We start from the raw sequence: 19481 nt of genomic DNA, 5'->3' as shown, positions 1-19481 counted from the left end.
TGTCGAGTATCGACATGTTGTACAAGCTCCTAGTGGCACAGCAGTGCCGACATTGCCACAAGTGTATGGCATAAAACGCATAATCAGTTTATAATCCAGAGACACCACTTTCTGGGTTGAGACTTGTAGTTCAGTGATGGTTTTGTGCACTTCTATCCAGACCCTACTAATAGTTTCTCTGTAATACTCTACAATATGTGATTGGCCCGCCTGTCAGAGTTTACTGTTCTATTGTATTATGTTCTGTAGTGCCAAACTGTATCCATCCACTGCTGTATTATTCACCATGGTAGTGGAGCACTGAATTATTAGTAATCTCTCTCTCTCTCTCTCTCTCTCTCTCTCTCTCACAGGAGCACAATGTTACAGTAAGTACGCTATAAAGTCATATTGTTCCTGTATAATTATAACTGTGGGAGAAATGTACATTACTGTCAGTGATAAGTGATTTATGTACTAGTGAGTTTTATGAGAACACAGCGCTCTGATTGGTGGATACAGATCATGTGACTTTGGATAGATACACAGTGAATGTTTGCACATTTTCACCATAGATTCTGTGCCATTTGGGGAGCACACATATTTGGTGCTGGAGACATCACCTATTCATAAAATAAGCAAAGTTTAGTACCAGTAACATCCCATAGAGACACACACACAGGGGGATTCTTATGGGACTTTCCTCTAATTGGAATCTTCACCAGGATGTACTAAGCATTGCACTGTGGATGCCATACATCTCACCACTTATTGGGTACATACCGGCGTTAATACCACTGGTATGTACTTAGAAATGCATTTATGTTCACAAAGGACAGCTCTTCTGAAAATATGACAGGACTTTTGGGTTTAGGACCCAGAAGTTCCTCTGCATACTGTGCCATATGATGCCCACACCCCGGGATGCTGGGAGGGATATGATTGCACAATGCGGTAAGAAGCCCATAGGCTTTCATTAGGTGCCATCTGCAGATGCAACCATTTTCACTGACATCCCTATAACACGCCCATAACATGAACCCGGTCCATGCATGCACTAAAACACCTCCCTGTCACTGCTACATTATCATTACACTACTGAGATTACAACTGTGCCTCTGTAAGGATACAATCGGGGCACATGTACACAGTATTGGACTGGGCTGCCAAGAAACCGGGTAACTCCCCGGTGGGCATCAGTGCATTGTGGCCATGCCCCCTCAGCAAGGGGATGGGGCTTAGTGGGCCATGAGTGGGGGGGTCACTCACTGTCAGAGTATGACCATCCCAGTCAGTGTGACTCATTCGGCTGGTGGTGGGTGCAGGCAGCAGCCCTGTGCAGTGCACTTCCCCTACCCTCCCACCACAGACCACTTTCGCTTGCAGAGACTAAGCTCCGCCCCCTCCAGACAACAGGGAGCTGATGATGCTGATGATGATCTTAAAGGATATTAGAAATGCTGCCATGGAAAGGAGGTGAGATCTCAATGAACAATGCAGGTCATTTTATACTAAAAAAGGAACCCTCCTTTTCCTCATATCGGTGTGTGTATACATTAGAGATGTGCACCAACTCCCGAGTTTTGGTTTTGGTTTTTGATCTGGATCTCCCCTGGTTTTTGTTCTGGATGGGTTTTGCCAAAACCTCGCCTCCGTGTTTTGTTTTTCGTATTTTGGTTTTGGATCTGGATTTTTTCTTCAAAAATCCTAAAAACAGCTAAAATCACATAAAATGGGCCTTTTTTTTTGGTTCCTACAGTATAATTAACCTCAATAACATTTATTTCCAGTCATTTCCAATCAATTTTGACCACCTCACAACTCACAATGGTGGTTGGGGTACCCCTTGAGGATTGAAGAATTGATAATTGATGGAGCAGCCCCTGGCTGAGTAATAGTGGAATACAGAGCTATGATTAGTCCTGCAACTGCCTTGAGGCCTAGAACTCTTAGCAAGTTGCGGCCATTACAGCCTTTCAGAGTACACACTGGAGGGTGGGCAACTTAAGTACGGGTGTAGTGGAAGTGGAGATATAATTTTCGTTTACACATGCACACTGCTAATGCGTCCTGATTTTTCTCATCTAGAGCCACAGTACGAATTTAGATGCGCGGTAGCAGAATTGTATGGTGACTGGGAGATAAGATGGGGCTGACTAAATAGAAGCATGTAGAGTTTGTGGTTTATGGGAGTGTAGCAGGCGTGCCGCTGATAGTGGTTACATTCATTGACACAGAACCGGTCACATAATAGGCTAAATTCAGTCAGATAATCAACATCTGCCATAGTTCTGGTACAAGTTTTGATGGTGCAACTAAAGACACAACAAGCATTATTTCAGCATTTATGGACGCAGGCGCCAGACCCGGACTCTGTGACCAGTTAGGCAGCTGGTCGTCATCATGCTGATGATGGGCCTATTTTTATGTGGAGGCCTGGAGCTGTAGTTCCATCCACCCCATTGTTAATCTGGCCCCGGGTCTGATGGCATAATAATGGCATGTGCAGGGGTTCAGTCTACTGGGTTTTCTTCTGCCACCTGTCATGGCGTCTGTGCCTACATCCTTGTGGATTTCTTTTTGTCCTGTCTATCTGCATTTTGTTGTTTCTATTCATTCCTCTATATAATTGCTTAAAAAGGTCTCTTATGGATCATAGCTCTCATCAACTCCACGGTTAAACACATTTAAACTAAAAATAATAATCCTAAAAAAATACGTATTCAAAATGGGATTAATACTCAGTCCCAGTAGTTAGATTTTTTTCAGTAGTTCAATTCATATAATACTCATAAAGTTAAAAGCTAGATTGGCATATCTATAAACACATTATTTTTTATTAATGTCACTCTGTGGAGTCTATTTATTAATAAGACCACCATTGGTTTATTGCCGATTAATACCTTAAACATCCTACTAAACTTAACAATTAGCTTATCTAATAAATAAAGAGACGGACACAAATACAGCTTGGCTAAAGGTCACAGCTTTTATTTATCAATTAAATAATTCACCTAACCGAGGTGGCCAGGAGACGCTGCATACTCAGTTCTAGCTTTCAAGCTGTAGACATACACTGGGAACAAATGAAATGCTCCCCCTAAAGATGAACTTACGTTGCGAAGGTCTCCTCTCCCTCCTGGGCATAGTCCGAGTGCTTCAGTACAAAAGCGCTCGGGTCTCCTCGTACGAGAAGGACAAACTCGCCATAATACATCAAGTTCTGGTGCCCTCACAACGCTCTCTTGCGCCACAATAAAGCCACTGAGATGCAGTGTTCTCCCGCCAAATCCAGACTCAGAAGGAGACAGGCCCGCCACCAAGAAAGAAACTAACTAATCTAAAAGCAAGCAAATCCCTAAAACTTTTAGCCATGCCTAACTACCAAGCCACCCACCGACAAGCCATGCTCATTCACACCCTATTAACTGAATGCCTCACTCTGTACAAGGCCTTATGATCCTGTGCACCACACCGCACAAGATGAGGCACTATTTCAGACCATAAAATGCGCACATTCGGCCAACAAACGTCCCGCATCCACTAGCCCCTTCAACCGAACAATCAGCTCCAAACCCTCCAACTGATAAGATTATTCCCACCTACAAGCAGGACCAACCAATCAGGCATCACCCAGTTTACGGCTGACTCAACCAACAGAGACTTCTTGGATGCACACCGCAGGCCACGCACACACCAATCTAGTGGACATGCCTGCTACCCAGCAACAAAATGGCACGTCTAGCCAAACCTTGTCGCTCTGCCCAGAAAATATAGGAATGGCTAACTAGCCAAACCCTCTCTTCTCCAGCATCTTCCATCGTAAGGAAAGAACACCTTAACCAGGAGCCACTGCACCAAAACCAGGCCACACACAACAAAATTGAAAAACACAGCAACTAACTAGCAGGGATGCCAGAGGGGAAAACATGTAACCCGAGTGAAGAAGAAAAACTAAAAAACCTTCCCCGTGAACCAAGGTGGGCCAGATAATGGTCCCCGGGAGGAAAAATTAAAAAATCCCTTCACACCCCCACTTATGGAATGCTATCCATTCGATAACTGATGGGTAAGCAACATTTGTGTGTTGGCGCAGGAAGTGCTACTAAAGCTTATCGCAGTGCACATAAGATCTGCAAGCAGAGACCCCCACCTACCAAATTACATGCAAAGCACCATCTAAAGCCCACTCAGCTAACTTCACTGAAGACATTATTAAACTAAATTAAAGAGAAAAATAAAAATAGCAATATACTTTCCACTGGGACAAACTAAAGAGCGACACCCCATGTATAAGTAACGTGTACAAGTAACGGGTTGCCCAGGGCAAATAAAGGAATCCCCAGCTTGTGTAAGGTAAGCCATCTGCCCCTTCCAATTGGACAGCCTGGAAATAATTAAGCCTGTGCAACATGTAAGCCCTGAACCAAGGCCCTCATTCAGAGCCGCTCGCTATTTGCGGTCGTTCGTTCAAAAACAAGGGGTGGCTATTCAAATGAACCGTTCGCACTTTGCGGTCTGTTCACACCTCTAAGTCTGAACGAGCGAGCAAAACTTGTGGTTGTAATTTTGACAAAAACGCCCCCTTGCCGCTCGCACCATACGTCATGTCCGCTATTTATTTGATTAATCGAGTACATCGTACAGCGTATGAACTGCTCGCTATTCTTGTGGTTGGTTTTTTCAACCGCTATTTTGCGAGCAGTTCTGAGTAAAAAAAAACAAGTGACGTGGTCAATGACGCTCCAGTTTTAATTATGCACACCTATAAAACGCCCGTTTTGACCTTTAAGCACGCCTGCGTTCTAATCTCCACTCCCCGTTTTCAAGCACCTTCCCCTGTTACCACCCACATACGCCTCCTCCTGTCACTCAAATTAGCAGGCATTCGCTATTTAGCGAACAAACGATTTTCGGCTGCACTGACTACAATCCGTACGCATGCGCAGATGTGCGAACAACGGTCAGAATGAACGAGCGGCCGCTTACAAGCGGCTCTGAATGAGGGCCCAAGTTCATTGAAATACCAAATTACAGTACATGCAAATGAAACCAAGGAATGCAAAGCCTTGCTGAGCACTACAACTGCCCAGACCCAAACAGAAAAAGGCAACCACTAAATGGACAGAAGCCACCTATCATAACCCCAGCAACCCCCCCTAAAGCTGCAAGTCACAGGGTCTGTGAGAGCTAGCACCAAAGGGAAAACCCTTCCAACAACTTGAAGGGCCTCGAAGATCGGGAAAGGTTATGCGGGGCCGTAAAGACCCTGCAACAAACAAAAGAAGGAGATTCCCATAAGTTCTGCGACCACATAAGCCATGATTTGACCACACTCTTCATACCCACATACAAAATGACAAAAACATGCCCCTTGCAAACCCAATCCCCTGAAAGCCTTGCTCACACAAAGCCTGCCAGTCCCGCCAGGCCACTAAATAAGTTCTGCAGAGATGCCATCGCAAATGTCCTCTGTGGCGGCCTGCCAATTCGCTATACCAAGAGCAAGGTAACCCCCCTGCAGAATCACTGGAGACCGCAAAGAAAAACTTGCAAAAGAAGATAAGATAAAGCATACGCAAAATGCAGCAAATACACCGGGCACACAACAGGCTCAGAATCAAGTATCGTCCCCAGCCAACGCATACCGAATGCCTCAACAGACGAAAAGCTGGAGGAGAGGGAACCATCTGATTGCTAAAGGCACGCCAATCCCAGAAGGTCACACCAGAAAAAAACCTCCCCCCGCCAATTATTTAAACGATCGCTACATAGGTCAAACATCACAAACAAATGAAAACAATACCAACAACAAAAAAGACCAACATCAAAAAAGTGCAAATAGGTCCAAACGCATGTGGTGCCAGTGGCCAGGGTGCTACATGACAGAATTCATCACAAAGTCGCCGTATACGACAAGCCAGCCACCTTGGTAAAAGCTGCAATGTAGTAACAGTGACCGGATATGAAGGACAAGCGTGGAAACTACTAAATTATACCAGGGACCAGTATCAAGTTTGGAGGTCATCCCAAATCTTAGAAGAAAAACCGCACATGGTGACACGGCCTACTCACACCAAACGCATCCCCTACCAACTGTATAACAACAACCTGCCCAGAGGGATGAAATGACAAGCACAAAAATTGAACCTAGGAATGACTGCAGTGTACACAGTATAAGCCTAATATGCCTAAAAAGTAAAAACCACCGTCAAAAAATACAACAAAAAGACCATATCACCTGCGGCAAATGACAGCGACTAGCAATCACGCCTAACTAAGTGCCCAGATACAACAATATGAATAGACAATCTCTGTCTTATAATGCACCACCGAAACACCCGAAAAGAGGAGGGAAGCACAAACATAGCTCCCCGTGGCCCTATAAAGAGAAATGTGGTATAAATAATGTGCAATATGGGCCCGGCAATGCCAGCGGAAATGCACAAGTTTAAAAGTAAATGAAGTTCTCAAAATAGGGTCAGGAGAAAAAAGGAATCAACAAATACACCACGTCCCAACGAAACCATATAGCGCATCCCTAATGATGGAAAGGCAGCAACCGGAATACCGAGACAATATCTAGCCTAATAAACAAAATACCTGAACCAAAACTACGAATCAGCCACAAGACTTCAACAAACAGCTGTGAAAAGCCACTCTGCAGGCCGACTCTGGTATGGCGTAATTAACAGGAAAAATGTGGAACCAAGGGAAATATTGAATAATCAGATACCCCCCCGGGGCTTTAAAAAAGGGGGCCACCCACAAAGAAGAAATAACTGATCCTGCAAGGAGGAGCAAGAGAAAAAACGGGCCCTACAACCTACCCAACAAAACTCAGTGCCCACAACAACCCACGAAATCCCCAGGGACCCCCCATCGGGACGTAAATTGCGGGGCATCCTAACATTTAGTGACCCCAAATGATAAACCACAACCAACAAGGTACCCCCCAAGGGTGGTGGACAAGTGGAATAGCCTCCTATCAGAGGTAGTAGAGGCTATGATAGCACAGCAATTAAAACATGCATGGGATAGACATAGGGTTGAGATAACACTACTATATGTGTAAAAATGGGGCAGACTAGATGGGCCAAGTGGTTCTAAACTGCCATCAAACTCTATGTTTCTATGTATCTAACTTGCATGAAAAAAGGGGAGAAAATACACTTTCAGGGTACCATTACAACCATTCGGACAGCAAATCTCAAACTAATGTGTGACTAGCCTAACAAGCACCATGGGACTATCCCCACACCCATGCCACGTGAAACAACAAGAGACGCGCTACTAGGAAATGTACTCCTGGGGGCATAAACAGCAATAAATACGAATTATACTTCCCACATCCAAGCCCATCGTACCGGGAGAATGTACAGTATATCAGGAACCAAATAGATGTAGTTAAACAAGTTCGGAATGTCCTAATTATGTGCCTAATGATAGCAAGTAGCAAAGACAAAGATGCCATGAAGTAAATTACCATGTTTCCTCCCCTACATCACCTGGTGTCAAGCTATAACCAAACCCATGTAATTTAAACTAGAGAGGAGCGGGTCCGATTCCCTGAGAACCAGACCCACCCAAACTTTGGGGATCTGGGGCGATCCGAGGCACCCCTCGGATCTCTTCTCCTGCCCTGGATCCCTAATCGAGGTAAAACCTCGAGATCCTCTGTTGGATGTCGAGGTTTTGCATTGAGCGGTAATTTTTAAAAAACCCTTTGCCTTCAATGGGCAAAGCGCTGATTGGCTGACAGAGCCTTCTGTCACTGCTCTCAGCCAATCAGCGTTAAGCCCATTGAATGCAGGGACACCAGCTGTCAGCACCCCCACTGCTGACGCCACCGGTAGCCTTGCTGCTGACACCACTGGCTCCCCCATGCTGCCAACACTGCTGGCACCCTACATTGAGAACACCCCTGAACTGCCGACACAGTCAGCAAACCTGCACTGAGGACACCGCTGGCATCCCCGCTCTGCTGACACCGACGGTGCACTGAGGACACTGCCAGCACTCCCAGACTGCCATTCCATATGTATTGAGGACACCGTCAGCAATCCCTGCACTGCCGACACTGCTCGCACCCCTGCTCTGCTGACACCGCCGGTACCTTGCACAGAGGACACTTCCAGCAATGCAGCACTGCCATCCCATGTACTGAGGACACTGTCAGCAACCCCCGCACTGCAGACACAGCCAGAAAACCTGCACAGAAGACACCACTGGAACTGCCAACATTGCCGGTACCCTTCACTGAGGACGCTGCCAGCACCGCAGCACTGCCATTCCATGTACGGAGACACCATCAGCAACCCCCGCACTGCTGACACAGCCAGTAAACCTGCACAGAAGACACCGCTGGCACTACCGACATCGTCAGTACCCTTTACTGAGGACACTGCCAGCATCGCAGCACTGCCATTCCATGTACTGAGGGCACAGTCAGCAACCCCTGCACTGCTGACACAACCAGCAGACCTGCACTGAAGACACTGCTGACACCCCCGCTCTGCTGACACTGCTGGTACCCTGCACTGAGGACATTGCCAGCACCGCCATTCCGTGTACTGAGGACACCATCAGCAACACCGCTCTTCCGACACTGCTGTCACAGTAAGTGCACTATTGGTGTATCCAACCCACAATGTATAACACACTGTGGGCCTGATTCAGAGCCGGACGCTCTTTCAGAGCGCTCGCTCTGAATCAGTGCCCGCCTATTGTTTTTTTAGAGCGGCCTCCTGGCCGCTCGCATAGCTGGGGGTGACCACCCACAGCTAGTGCGAGTGGCCAGGATGATGGTCGCGATGGTCAAGACCATTGCAACCATCGGACTTGCGACGAGACCCTTGTGGTAGGGTCTCGTTGCCGCAAGTCCCAATGGACTTCTTGCTCTTACAGAGCAAGAAGTCCACCCACTGACATCACTTGTGATGTCAGTGGGGCCGGCCCCAGATGGTAGGCATTCCCATGGGAATGCCTCCATCTGGGCAGCCACGCCCCCGCCCACCCACCAAAGGGGGCGTGCTGTCACTCAACATCAACAGCACGCCTCCTTCGGTACGAGACCCGGAGCGACTGTTTGCCCGTCACTATAAGGGTCTCGCACATGCGCACGACGGAGCCGCCTCCGTCGGGCGCATGCGCACTGGGCCAACATCGACCCGCTGAATCAGGCCCTCTATCCATGTTGGAAATTGGAAGCTGAACTGCCATATGTTAGTGCCACCCACTGTCGCTTAGCTTAGTCAGCAAGCTAGCTGGATGCAACCTTTTGGCCATAACTAGATAAAAAAATATTATACTGTGAGGTGGTCAAAATTGATTGGAAATAAATGTTAATGAGGTCAATACTGTAGGAACAAAAACAGGCCCATTTTATGTGATTTTAGCTGTTTCTATGATATTTAAAGAAAAAAATCCAGATCCAAAACCAAAACTGAAAAACAAAACCACCAAGGAAAAAAATCCAAAACCAGATTCACATCCAAAACCAGGGGAGATCCAGATCCAAAACCAAAACAGGAGGGTCGGCGCACATCTCTACTTTAAACGAAAAGCGAGAAAACCACATAAACATCTATGCAAATGTTCTCACACACGCTCTTGCGTAACCCCTAAAGGACCGCTGAAGTGGCACAATGCACAGAGTCCGCTCCCGTCTCAGGCTCCTCAGTCTGTGAAGTCGCCCCCTGACTCTAGCACCTGACTTTCAGACAACCGTTGCGCAAACCACCTAATAAGCTTGCGCAGACATTCGGGGGTATTAGACAAGTGAGAGCTGTAACAGCGTTAGGGTAAGAAAAATTAGGGATCCATACTCATCACCACCAGAAGGCATGAGAACCGCGTTGTCCACGACTTCACACGGAGGAACCACCGGATCGTAATCAAGGGACATCTTGACGCGCAGTGGAACAGCAGCCGCACAACTACTGCATCATCTTGAGGAACCACAGCTAAGTCCGGCAGACCCGTAACTAAAGGAGAAAGGTGAGCAGCCGAGACAGAAGGAGGAGTGCTGGGCAAAGGGGTGGGGAAAGGCTAAAAGGAATGAGGGGAGCTGACAAAGAGAGAGGGGGGGCGCTACATAAAAACTGAAGTTGAGGAACATGAAATGGGCCAAGGCTGGAGCTGAGGGGGCGGCAATGAAAAGGGGGCAAATAAGAAAACTGAACAGCGGGAAAAAGAAGGGGAAAGATGTGCCAGAGGGCAGGGGGAGAAAAAAAAGGGGGGGGCAACAACAAGGCTGAAGGGGGCATGGCCCTGGGGAGGGGTGTACAAAACCTTGCCAGAAAAGGAAAGGGCTGTGGAAGATGGAGGTAACCCCCCATAGACCGGAGGCAGGGGGAGGGTGCAGGCCCCTGGAGTACTTAAAAGTGGGGGCACCAGCATAAGGGGGGCTATGAGAAGCCAAAAACGCCAGATCCCACTAAAGGAGTGGGATCCAAGATGGCCGCCACACATAAAATGGCCCCTGAACCGGCCGCGAGGCGGGGTCCAGCGCGCTGCATGGGGTATTATAGACTCCTCACATGAAGGCAAGTGGCCACACAACTGCGGGCAGGGGGGCAGGCCACCCACCAGGCATGCGGGGATAAACTGCAGAGTGTCCAACGGGAGGCACGACCGCGGTGATCCGGCCGATGCAGCTATAGAAACAGGCTAACAGGGCTCCGCGGCAGCGGCAAGTCCTGCACAGGAGAAGGGCCACTGACAGTGCCACCAGGGATGTGGGGAGAGCGCTCTCGCACAGCAGCAGCTCTGGGAGGGAAGGCAATGATAAGCCAGACTGCAGGGGCGGGAGGGGGACCTGCGGGGATGGGGATGCAAAAAAGGAGGCAATTGTGAAAAGAAAGGGAGAAGGAATTGAGAAAGGGGGAGAGGAGGAAGGGATGACAGGGAAAAGAAGAAGAGAGATGAAAGAGAATGTAATACAGCTGCAACAGCAGGTTACTCATCCCCTCCTCTAAAACTGACAAAGAGGCTGATCACATGCACAACCACCTCTTATATACATAATCTACAAACACTCCCATAATTCAATCCATTTGTCAGATAACCAACCACCTGACAAATAACTCAGCAAATCCCCCTAGTAACAAGGCTGTCAAGACAGCCAGTGACAGGGAGCCAGTGACAGGGAGCCAGTGCAAGGGCGCCAGTGACAGGGACACATGACAGGGAGCCAGTGACAGGGAGCCAGTGACAGGGAGCCAGTGACAGGGAGCCAGTGACAGGGAACCAGTGACAGGGGGCCAGTGAGAGGGCGCCAGTGACAGGGACACGTGACAGGGCGCCAGTGCAAGGGAACCAGTGACAGGGGGCCAGTGACAGGGAGCCAGTGCAAGGGAACCAGTGACAGGGGGCCAGTGACAAGGGGCCAGTGACAGGGCACCAGTGACAGGGACACGTGACAGGGAGCCAGTGACAGGGCGCCAGTGCAAGGGAACCAGTGACAGGGGGCCAGTGACAGGGCGCCAGTGCAAGGGAACCAGTGACAGGGCACCAGTGCAAGGGAACCAGTGACAGGGAGCCAGTGACAGGGCGCCAGTGACAGGGGGCCAGTGACAGGGCGCCAGTGACAGGGACATGTGACAGGAAGCACGTGACAGGGAGCCAGTGACAGGGCGCCAGTGACAGGGACACGTGACAGGGAGCCAGTGACAGGGAGCCATTGACAGGGAGCCAGTGACAGGGGGCCAGTGACAGGGCGCCAGTGCAAGGGAACCAGTGACAGGGGGCCAGTGACAGGGCGCCAGTGCAAGGGAACCAGTGACAGGGGGCCAGTGACAGGGCGCCTGTGCAAGGGAACCAGTGACAGGGGGCCAGTGACAGGGGGCCAGTGACAGGGCGCCAGTGCAAGGGAACCAGTGACAGGGGGCCAGTGACAGGGCGCCAGTGACAAGGACACGTGACAGGGAGCCAGTGACAGGGGGCCAGTGACAGGGGGCCAGTGACAGGGCGCCAGTGCAAGGGAACCAGTGACAGGGGGCCAGTGACAGGGCGCCAGTGACAAGGACACGTGACAGGGAGCCAGTGACAGGGGGCCAGTGACAGGGAGCCAGTGACAGGGGGCCAGTGACAGGGAACCAGTGACAGGGGGCCAGTGAGAGGGCGCCAGTGACAGGGACACGTGACAGGGCGCCAGTGCAAGGGAACCAGTGACAGGGGGCCAGTGACAGGGAGCCAGTGCAAGGGAACCAGTGACAGGGGGCCAGTGACAAGGGGCCAGTGACAGGGCACCAGTGACAGGGACACGTGACAGGGAGCCAGTGACAGGGCGCCAGTGCAAGGGAACCAGTGACAGGGGGCCAGTGACAGGGCGCCAGTGCAAGGGAACCAGTGACAGGGCACCAGTGCAAGGGAACCAGTGACAGGGAGCCAGTGACAGGGCGCCAGTGACAGGGGGCCAGTGACAGGGCGCCAGTGACAGGGACATGTGACAGGAAGCACGTGACAGGGAGCCAGTGACAGGGCGCCAGTGACAGGGACACGTGACAGGGAGCCAGTGACAGGGAGCCAGTGACAGGGAGCCAGTGACAGGGGGCCAGTGACAGGGCGCCAGTGCAAGGGAACCAGTGACAGGGGGCCAGTGACAGGGCGCCAGTGCAAGGGAACCAGTGACAGGGGGCCAGTGACAGGGCGCCTGTGCAAGGGAACCAGTGACAGGGGGCCAGTGACAGGGGGCCAGTGACAGGGCGCCAGTGCAAGGGAACCAGTGACAGGGGGCCAGTGACAGGGCGCCAGTGACAAGGACATGTGACAGGGAGCCAGTGACAGGGGGCCAGTGATGGGGCAGGTGAGTGTGGAAAATGAGGTACTATAGTGCTGGGTGGGAGTGAGGTAAGTCAGTGAGGAGAAAGTTACAGAAGGTGAAAGATGCTGAGGGTATAAGTTATAGTGTCAGTACCTTTCTGGGTCAGTTAGAGCCTGGCCATGGACATGTTATGGAGGCAGAAGTGCAGAGCCGGCCCTAGGGCAGGCCCTAGGTTGTCCCTAGGGCCTGCACTAGGTCGTCCCTAGGCATAAGCAGTCGTCCCTAGCTTATGCCTAGGGACGACTTGAATGCCTAGGGGCATTCAAGGCTCTACCGCTGCCGCGATCAGAGCTCAGCTCCGACCTGGCAGCGCACCTGTCAGCCGGTCAGGTGACTTTGACCAGTCAGAATGAGCTACTGCACAGAAGCTCATTCCGACCCGGTCCCCATTATTTAAATGGTTGGAGTCAGAGCGGACCCGCTTCGGCCGCTCCGGCTCCACCAACATAACAGCCACCCCTGCCGCGGCCCGGCTCCTTGCTATGACACTGCGCGCGTGATGTCATGAGCGCCATGTCATAACAAGGGGTCGGGCTGCTGGAAGGAGAGGATCGAGAGGAGCCGCGGAGAAGAAGCAGCCAAACGTAAGTGCCGGCTCTGGGGCGGGGAGGCTGAGACACTCACTGGGGCTTGGGGGGAAGGTTGAGAAATGCACTGGGGCTGGGGGTGAAGGCTGAGACACGCACTGGGGCTGGGAGGTGGAGGTTGAGACACGCACTGGGGCTGGGGGGAGAAGGCTGAGACACAGTGGGGCTGGAGGGGGAAAGCTGAGACACGCACTGGAGCTGGGGGGAGAAGGCTGAGACACACTGGGGCTGGAGGGGGAAGGCTGAGACATGCACTGGGGCTGGGGGGAAGGCTGAGACACACTGGGGCTGGGGGGGAAGGCTGAGACACGCACTGGGGCTGGGGGGAGAAGGCTGAGACACACTGGGGCTGGAGGGTGAAGGCTGAGACACGCACTGGGGCTGGGGGGGAGGCTGAGACACGCACTGGGGCTGGGGGGAGAAGGCTGAGACACAGTGGGGCTGGAGGGGGAAGGGAAGGCTGAGACACACTGGGGCTGGAGGGGGAAGGCTGAGACACACTGGGGCTGAAGGGGGAAGGCTGAGACACGCACTGGGGCTGGGGGGGAAGGCTGAGTCACGCACTGGGGCTGGTGGGAGAAGGCTGAGACACACTGAGGCTGGAGGGGGAAAGCTGAGACACACACTGGGGCTGGGGGGGAGGCTGAGACATGCACTGGGGCTGGGGGAAGAAGGCTGAGACACACTGGGGCTGGAGGGGGAAGGCTGAGACATGCACTGGGGCTGGGGGGAGAAGGCTGAGACACAGTGGGGCTGGAGGGGGAAGGCTGAGACATGCACTGGTGCTGGGGGGAGAAGGCTAAGACACACTGGGGCTGGAGGGGGAAGGCTGAGACACACTGGGGCTGGAGGGTGAAGGCTGAGACACGCACTGGGGCTTGGGGGGAAGGCTGAGACACACACTGGGGCTGGAGGGGAAGGCTGAGACACACACTGGGGCTGGAGCTGAAGGCTGAGACACGCACTGGGGCTGGGGGGAGATGGCTGAGACACACTGGGGCTGGAGGGGGAAGGCTGAGACACGCACTGGGGCTGGGGGAGTGGCTGAGGCACGCACTGGGGCTGGGGGAGAAGGCTGAGACACAGTGGGGCTGGAGGGGGAAGGCAAGGCTGAGACACACTGGGGCTGGAGGGGGAAGGCTGAGAGACACTGGGGCTGGAGGGGGAAGGCTGAGACACGCACTGGGGCTGGGTGGGAAGGCTGAGACACGCACTAGGGCTGGGGGGAGAAGGCTGAGACACACACAAGGGCTGGGGGGTGAAGGCTGAGACACACTGGGGCTGGAGGGGGAAGGCTGAGACATGCACTGGGGCTGGGGGGGAGGCTGAGACACACACTGGGGCTGGGGGAAGAAGGCTGAGACACACTGGGGCTGGACGGGAAGGCTGAGACACACACTGGGGCTGGGGGGGAGGCTGAGACATGCACTGGGGCTGGGGGGAGAAGGCTGAGACACACTGGGGCAGGGGGGGAAGGCTGAGACACGCACTGGGGCTGGGGGGGAAGGCTGAGACACACACTGGGGCTGGAGGGAGAAGGCTGAGACACACTGGGGCTGGAGGGGGAAGGCTGAGACACACTGGGGCTGGAGGGGGAAGGCTGAGACACGCACTGGGGCTGGTGGGGGAGGCTGAGACAGGCACTGGTGCTGGGAGAAGGCTGAGACACAGTGGGGCTAGAGGGAGTAGGCTGAGACACACTGGGGCTGGAGGGGGAAGGCAAGGCTGAGACACACTCTGGGGCTTGGGGGGAGAAAGAGGCTGACACGCTGGGGGTGGGGGGAAAGAGGCTGACATACTGGGGCTTGGAAACATGCTGAAGGGGAGAATGATGCTGACACAGTGGGGGAATGGTGCCGAGAGACACACTGGGTCTAAGGGAATGGGGCTGGTGGAACTGCAAGGTGGGGTGCCGGCCTCTTATTACGTGTATATATGTGTGTGTGTGTGTGTATATATAATATATATATATTTTAATACATGCAAGGGGGCATCATCCAAAATTTTGCCTAGGGCACCGAATTGGCTAGGGCCGGCTCTGCAGAAGTGTCAGGACTAAGACAGGAAATGAATGTTGGGGTAGAATGGGAGCATTTGCCTTATCCCTGGTGACATGACAGTGTAATATGTACCATCTCCATTCTCCATCCTGCATTATATTCTGCTCCCTCTCTATGGTCGCTCTCCTATATTTTACACCGTTCCATGTTAATGTGATTTCCTGCAGGTGGCTCTGAACCTGTTCAGTGTTCGGATTGTACAAGTTGGTGTGATCGTGATTATGGATGTCTATGTGCTGATTTTGTTACACCTTGTGTTCCGCGTGGTGATGCTGAGTGTCCAATGGAGTCCAACGAATGCTGCTATGGGCTCAGTAACTGGTACTGGGACTCAGACCAGAAATGCTGCACAGGTGAGTCCTGTCACTGGGTTACCTGACTATAATATACTCACCACTATACAGTAACTCCATTATACACTATCAGGGAAGTGTCTCCCATACTCCTACAGACTCATTTATGTACTAACCATTATTATCTGCCGCAGAGATGAAGCAATGCAGCCCCCCGTGTACAGGTGACAGAGTCTGTGATACGACAAGTTATCTACCTACCTGTGTCTGTAATAAGAACACATACTCAGGGATAAGTAAGTATCATCTATATTTATATACCTGACATTACATCAGTAAATACAATTATTACTCTTATCTGTGAATGTGGCAGGTGGGTTATTATTAACAATGATACAGTATATAAATGGCCATTTATGACCCAAACATACTCTATGTGTTTTGACAAATATCTTTTATTTTTCATAAGATAAATGACTGAACAGCGGTAATACTCACTATCACATACAGTATGATTCATATTAAAGGAGACAATTGTAATCCCTAATTAGACCTAAATGTGTCACCTGATGTTCATAGAGTAATATAAATCTAATAATAATATATTTAACTATAAACTCATCAAATAGATATTCAAATCAATATATGCAATAGTAAATCATAACATAAAAACATAGATACAGTATATATCCTCATACAGCTTGGTTTAAAATGTGGACAGAGTTATTGCTGCATAACAAATTAATATCACAAATATTAAACTTTCTATCGTCAGATGATAGATGTGACCCTAAACTTAATCTAAACTTAACTAAATAAACAGATGAGACCAAGTTATGACGTTTAAAAAATAACTGGTCAGCTTTATTTAGTTACAATGGTAGGTATGGTGGCAGAAGAAAGAACGGCAAATAACCAGCGTCCACTCATATTGGGCCAAAAGGATATAACAACTCACGAGGACCAACTATCCCAGACAAGGGCAAGTGTGATCTTAAAACTTGCACGGGCCAACTATCACTTTCACAGCAAGTGATGCGGCCCCATCACCCATGCCACTGCACCATTCATCCTGCTCGGTCGAGAGGTGTTGCTGACCCCAAGTGGGTGAAATCAGCCTATCAGTGCATTGAAGGGGTGCGCACCGCTATTACTGCCGCAAGATGAACGCTTCAATATTACAGGTCTTTCCCTGCTATGAAATAAACCCGACACAAAACACAATAGGGGAGGGAGCGTGGGAGATCAAATTCAAAGAGGCAGATTCCCCACACCCAATCACATAACACGCCCCTAACCTCTCATCTTATCACCACACCCTCTCACATAACACGCCCCCTAAACTCTCATCCTATCACTACACCCTCTCACATAACACGCCCCTAACCTCTCATCCTATCACCTTGCCCTCTCACATAACACGCCCCCTAACCTCTCATCCTATCACCATGCCCTCTCACATAACACGCCCCCTAACCTCTCACCCTATCACCACACCCTCTCACATAACACGCCCCCTAACCTCTCATCCTATCACCACGCCCTCAAACATAACATGCCCCCTAACCTCTCACCCTATCACCACACCCTCTCACATAACACGCCCCCTAACCTCTCATACTATTGCCACACCCTCTAACATAACACACCCCCTAACCTCTCCTCCTATCACCACACCCTCTCACATAACACGCCCCCTAACCTCTCATCCTATCACCACACTCTCACATAACACGCCCCCTAACCTCTCATCCTATCACTACACCCTCTCACATAACATGCTCCCTAACCTCCCATCCTTTCCTCACACCCTCTCACATAACACGCTCCCTAACCTCCCATCCTTTCCTCACACCCTCTCACATAACACGCTCCCTAACCTCCCATCCTTTCCTCACACCCTCTCACATAACACGCTCCCTAACCTCCCATCCTTTCCTCACACCCTCTCACATACCATGCCCCTAACCTCTCATCCTGTCACCACACCCTCTCACATAATACGCCCCCTAACCTCCCATCCTATCCTCACACCATCTCACATAACACACCCCCTAACCGCTCATCCTATCAACACACCCTCTCACATAACACTCCACCAAACCTCTCATCCTATCACCACACCCTATCACATAACACGCCCCCTAACCTCTCATCCTATCACCACACCCTCTCACATAACACGCCCTCCTAACCTCTCATCCTATCACCACACCCTCTCACATAACATGCCCCCTAACCTCTCATCCTATCACCACACCCTATCACATAACACGCCCCATAACCTCTCATCCTATCACCACACCCTCTCACATAACACGCCCCCTAACCTCTCATCCTATCACTACACCCTCTCACAAAACACGGCCCCTAACCTCTCATCCTATTACCACACCCTCTCACATAACATGCCCCCTAACCTCTCATCCTATCACCACACCCTCTCACATAACACACGTCCTAACCTCTCCTAACACCACACCCTCTCACAAAACATGCCGACTAACCTCTCATCCTATCACTACACTCTCTCACATAACACTCCACCTAACCTCTCATCCTATCAATACACCCTCTCACATAACACGCCCCCTAACCTCTCATCCTATCACCACAACCTCTCACATAACACTCCCCCTAACCTCTCATCCTATCACCACACCCTCTCACATAACACACCCCCTAACCTCTCATCCTATCACCACACCCTCTCACATAACACACCCCCTAACCTCTCATCCTATCACTAAACTCTCTCACATAACACGCCCCCTAACCTCTCATCCTATCACCACACCCTCTCACATAACACTCCACCTAACCTCTCATCCTATCACTACACCCTCTCACATAACACGCCCCCTAACCTCTCATCCTATCACCACACGCTCATACATAACACACCCCCTAACCTCTCATCCTATAAACACACCCTGTCACATAACACGCCCCCTAACCTCTCATCCTATCACCACACCCTCTCACATAACACATCCCCTAACCTCTCATCCTGCCACCACACCCTATCACATAACATGACCCCTAACCTCTCATCCTGTCACCACACCCTCTCACATAGCATGACCCCTAACCTCTCATCCTATCACCACACCCTCTCACATAACACGCCCCCTAACCTCTCATCCTATCACCACACCCTCTCACATAACACGCTCCTAACCTCTCATCTTATCACTACACCCTCTCACATAACACGCCCCCTAACCCCTCATCCTATCACCACACCCTCTCACATAACACGCCCCCTAACCTCTCATCTTATCACCATACCCTCTCACATAACCCGTCCCCTAACCTCTCATCCTATCACCACGCCCTCTCACATAACACACCCCCTAAACTCTCATCCTATCACCACACCCTCTCACATAACACACCCCCTAAACTCTCATCATATCACCACATCCTCTCACATAACACGCCCCCTAACCTCTCATCCTATCACCACACCCTCTCACATAACACACCCCTAACCTCTCATCCTATCACCACACCCTCTCACATAACACACCCCCTAACCTCTCATCCTATCACCACACCCTCATACATAACACACCCCCTAACCTCTCATCCTATAAACACACCCTGTCACATAACACATCCCCTAACCTCTCATCCTATAAACACACCCTGTCACATAACACACCCCCTAAACCTCTCATCCTATCACCACACCCTGTCACATAACACGCCCCCTAACCTCTCATCCTATCAC

The 19481-nt window shown here is 50.9% G+C and overlaps 1 protein-coding gene across 1 annotated transcript in view; it reads left to right on the top strand.

Annotated features, from left to right (window-relative positions):
• Positions 1-358: 358 nt before the first annotated feature.
• The window catches only part of LOC148523011 (pancreatic secretory granule membrane major glycoprotein GP2-like), a gene marked incomplete at its 3' end in the record, with an annotated part of 171173 nt that continues 152050 nt past the window's right edge, over positions 359-19481 (top strand). Inside the window, exons 1-3 of the mRNA XM_088473311.1 lie at positions 359-368; positions 15620-15805; positions 15940-16041. Of these exons, the coding sequence (XP_088329437.1) occupies positions 15736-15805; positions 15940-16041 (172 nt within the window). The remainder of the gene's footprint in view (positions 369-15619; positions 15806-15939; positions 16042-19481) is intronic.

This window comes from Taudactylus pleione, unplaced genomic scaffold (genome assembly GCF_031769625.1).
Source record: "Taudactylus pleione unplaced genomic scaffold, aTauple2 ptg000134l, whole genome shotgun sequence".
NCBI lineage: Eukaryota > Metazoa > Chordata > Amphibia > Anura > Myobatrachidae > Taudactylus > Taudactylus pleione.
Note: the sequence above shows the minus strand (reverse complement) of the source record. Positions and strands in the feature narration are given on the sequence as shown.